Source organism: Belonocnema kinseyi, chromosome 9 (genome assembly GCF_010883055.1).
Source record: "Belonocnema kinseyi isolate 2016_QV_RU_SX_M_011 chromosome 9, B_treatae_v1, whole genome shotgun sequence".
In the NCBI taxonomy this organism is placed as follows: Eukaryota; Metazoa; Arthropoda; class Insecta; order Hymenoptera; family Cynipidae; genus Belonocnema; species Belonocnema kinseyi.
Window position 1 is genome coordinate 82,379,693 of NC_046665.1, and position 3,190 is coordinate 82,382,882.

General features: G+C 24.1%; 2 protein-coding genes across 6 annotated transcripts in view; one reads left to right on the forward strand and one right to left on the reverse strand.

The window, feature by feature from the left end:
* LOC117180821 overlaps positions 1-1,267 on the reverse strand; it is a 46,735-nt gene extending 45,468 nt beyond the window's left edge. For all 3 annotated transcript variants that reach the window (XR_004468055.1, XR_004468056.1, XM_033373342.1), the window contains exon 1: positions 1,158-1,267. Coding sequence is in view for 1 of the 3 variants with exons in the window: in XM_033373342.1 (XP_033229233.1) it covers positions 1,158-1,181 (24 nt within the window). In the remaining 2 variants the exon portion in view is untranslated. The remainder of the gene's footprint in view (positions 1-1,157) is intronic.
* Positions 1,268-1,360: 93 nt separating this feature from the next.
* LOC117179711 (radial spoke head 10 homolog B-like) overlaps positions 1,361-3,190 on the forward strand; it is a 14,948-nt gene continuing 13,118 nt past the window's right edge. For 2 of the 3 annotated variants that reach the window (XM_033371749.1, XM_033371750.1), the window contains exons 1-2: positions 1,361-1,579; positions 1,703-1,859. In XM_033371749.1, coding sequence (XP_033227640.1) covers positions 1,440-1,579; positions 1,703-1,859 — 297 coding nt within the window. In that variant the 5' untranslated portion in view covers positions 1,361-1,439. Of the gene's footprint in view, positions 1,580-1,702; positions 1,870-3,190 lie in introns of those variants that run through there. The other variant, XM_033371751.1, reaches the window with a different exon arrangement.

Here is a 3,190-nt window from a genome sequence, read left to right on the forward strand (position 1 = left end):
TTGTCTAACCCAAATTCCATTCCAATTTCCTTAGTATATCGTTCGACAATCCCCAGAGCTAGATGCAGTTGCTCTCTGTTTTTAGCATAGATCTTAAGATCTATGCATTACAATAAATGTAATGCTTTCACGATGGTTCATTTTAATAAAAAGAGATATTTCGGGTTCCAATCGTGTAAAAAACTACGAATTTTGCCGACGTTTCGTGAACATTGCAGTTCACTTCTTCAGGGCTGAACTGAAACTTAAGTGAACTTCAATTTTCACGAAACGTCGGAAAAATTCGTAGTTTTTTACAAGATTGGAACTTGAAATATCTCTTTTAATCATTCTAGAAAAAAGTTGAGTTTTCAAACCGAAAATATCAATTTTCAACAAAAAAATGTAATTTTCAACTAAATTATTGAATTTTAAAGCCAAGAATAAATGAATTTTCTATAAAAAAAATAATAATAACTTTCAACCCGAAAATATTATTTTCGATTAAAGAAGTTTTCTTTTAAATAGTTTAAGTTTCATGAAAATAGATTAAGTTTGAACTAAATAGTTTATTTTACAACCAAAAGTACGAATTTTCAACAAAAAAGTTAATTTTCTAGCAAATTATTGAGTTTTAAAGCCAAAATGGCAAACTTTCTAACAAATGTTAACTTTTCAACCAAAAAATATGAATTTTTCATTAAAAAAATGTAAGTTTTATAAAAATAGTTCAATTTTTAATCAAATATTTGAATTTTCAACCAAAAATATGCATTTTTAACAAAAAAGTTAATTTTTGAACCAAATTAATTAATTTTCTAACAAATTATTAAATTTTTGCGCAAAAACAACGAGTTTTAAACAAAATAAATGAATTTCCAACTAAAAAAGCTCAATTTCAAAGAAAAAATTGAATCGTTACATTTTCAGTTTGTAAAATTAATTTTAAGCTATAAAAAATAAATCTGTCACAAAAAAAAGTTCAATTTTTAACCATAAAAACAATTTATTTTCTACAATTATTTTATTTTTCCGCCAAAAAGATTAATTTTCTACTCAGAGAGACAATTTTCGACAAAATATAGATATAGAAATACAGGCAAGCATAAAAATGGAATAAAGACAATAAAATAGTAAATAATAATGACAAATCTTGAATAAGAATAAATATATCTTACGTTTGTAGACTGTTTTCTATTCATTTTAAAATATTTTCTTTATCTTTTATCTCCGATACGAAATAATTAGTAATTAAGGTTTTTGTAAATGAATCAACTGTCAAAACATCTTGACAGACATGAAAATGTCGTGTGTAATAAATAAGTGAATCTGTCACTTGTCTAATCAGAACTTTTATTTTTAGTCAGTATATAATATTTATAAGAACTAATATTTATTTATAGGAATAAAATAAATATAAATATATGGTGAAGAAGAGATAAAGTAGAAATAGAAGGAAAATGAACGTGCCTTTTGAAACAGAAATTAAGGATGATGAAAAAAATCTTCAAGAGGATAAAATTGACTATTATCAATCCAATGCTCAAGAAAAATTGATTAATTTACTCTACAATGATATCCTCAAGAATTTTATAACTGAGTATTTATTTTAAATTAAAAACAAATATTTTGATAATGTTTCATTTCTAAAAATTAAAAAATGGTTGTTTCGAGTCTAATTTTAAACCATTTTTATTTTATTGTAATAAATTTATGTGTATAGTCAAAGCTGGAATATAATTCCATCAAATGCAAATGTCTGCGTAAATAAACAACCAGATTCTCTGATAACGAATGAAGAAATAATAGATGGAGAACTTGATAAAACTAACAATAAAGAAGAAATGCCGGGTTTAGAAAAACATTCTCATGAAAAGAAGGCAAAATTTGGTCTTAATTTTCACCATAAAATAAGGCAGATCCAGAAAATTTATTGATCAAAAGAAATTAAATTTTATTTTAAAAAATATTTTTTCTTACAGATTTGTTCCACTAATGATTTAAAAGAACTTTTCAAATTAAATATAATAAGGCGATAAATTTAACTTGATTCATATTTTTCAATGATATTATTCACATTAGGGTGGTGTAATAATTTCATTTTTGGGCTGAAAGTGATCTTTTTAGAATAAAAATTGAACTACTTGGTTGAAAATTTCTATTTTTTCGTAGAAACTTCATCTTCTTGGTTGAACATTCAACTATTTGGTTGCAAATGTATGTATTTTTCTCAAAATACTTCTTTCTTGATTAAAAATCAATTTTTTTGTAACTAATGCAACTATTTTATTGAAAATTATTCTGTTTTGGTTGAGGATTCAACATTTTTGTTGATAATTCGCCTTTTTTTGTAAAATTCAATTATGTTTTCATTTAAGATCAAAATGAAATCTGCTTTCTTACGAATAATTGTATACACCGAAATCAGAGTATAAACAAAAATTACAACCAAACATTAGGTTTTCAAACTTCACCTTTTCTGACTCATTAGAGACAATGCAATGTGAACAGATTGATTAAGAATAAGCCATAAATTGTACTTTCATTAAAATTAACAACTTTTTTGTCTAAAATATCGACTATAATATTTGTGATTGAAAATTCATATTTTAAGGTTGAAAATAGAACTAATTTCGTCAAAATTCATTTAGAAATTCCAAATTTATCAGAAAATACAACTATTTTATAGAAAATGAAACTGTTTTGTAGAAGATTCGGGTATATGTTTTATTGAAATTTAATTTTTTTAATTTAAAATTGATCTATTCCATTTTTCTGTAGAAACTAATCTTTTTAGTTTAAAAATTCAGCTATTAGCTTAAAAGTGTATGCATTTTTGTGAGAATTCATCTTTGCTAGTAGAAAATCAATTTCTTTGGTTGAAAATGTATATTTTTTAGTTAAAATCTACTTTTTTTTAGAAATTCCGTTTTTTTGGTTTAGAAAGCCAACAATTTGGTTGGAATTAATCTTTTTTTTATATCATATTTTCGGGATAAAACCTCAATTGTTATGTAGACATTTTTCAATTTCTTTTTTTTTGTTAATTAATTAAAAATTAATCTTCTGGTTTGAAAATTCTACATTTTGGATGATTTTTTTTATTGGCGGAAAAATCTTTGTTTGTTAAGGAATTACGTATTTTTTGGAAATTCGTATTTTTTTTATTCAACTTAACATCCTTGGTTCAACTTTATCCCCCCCCCCCCAG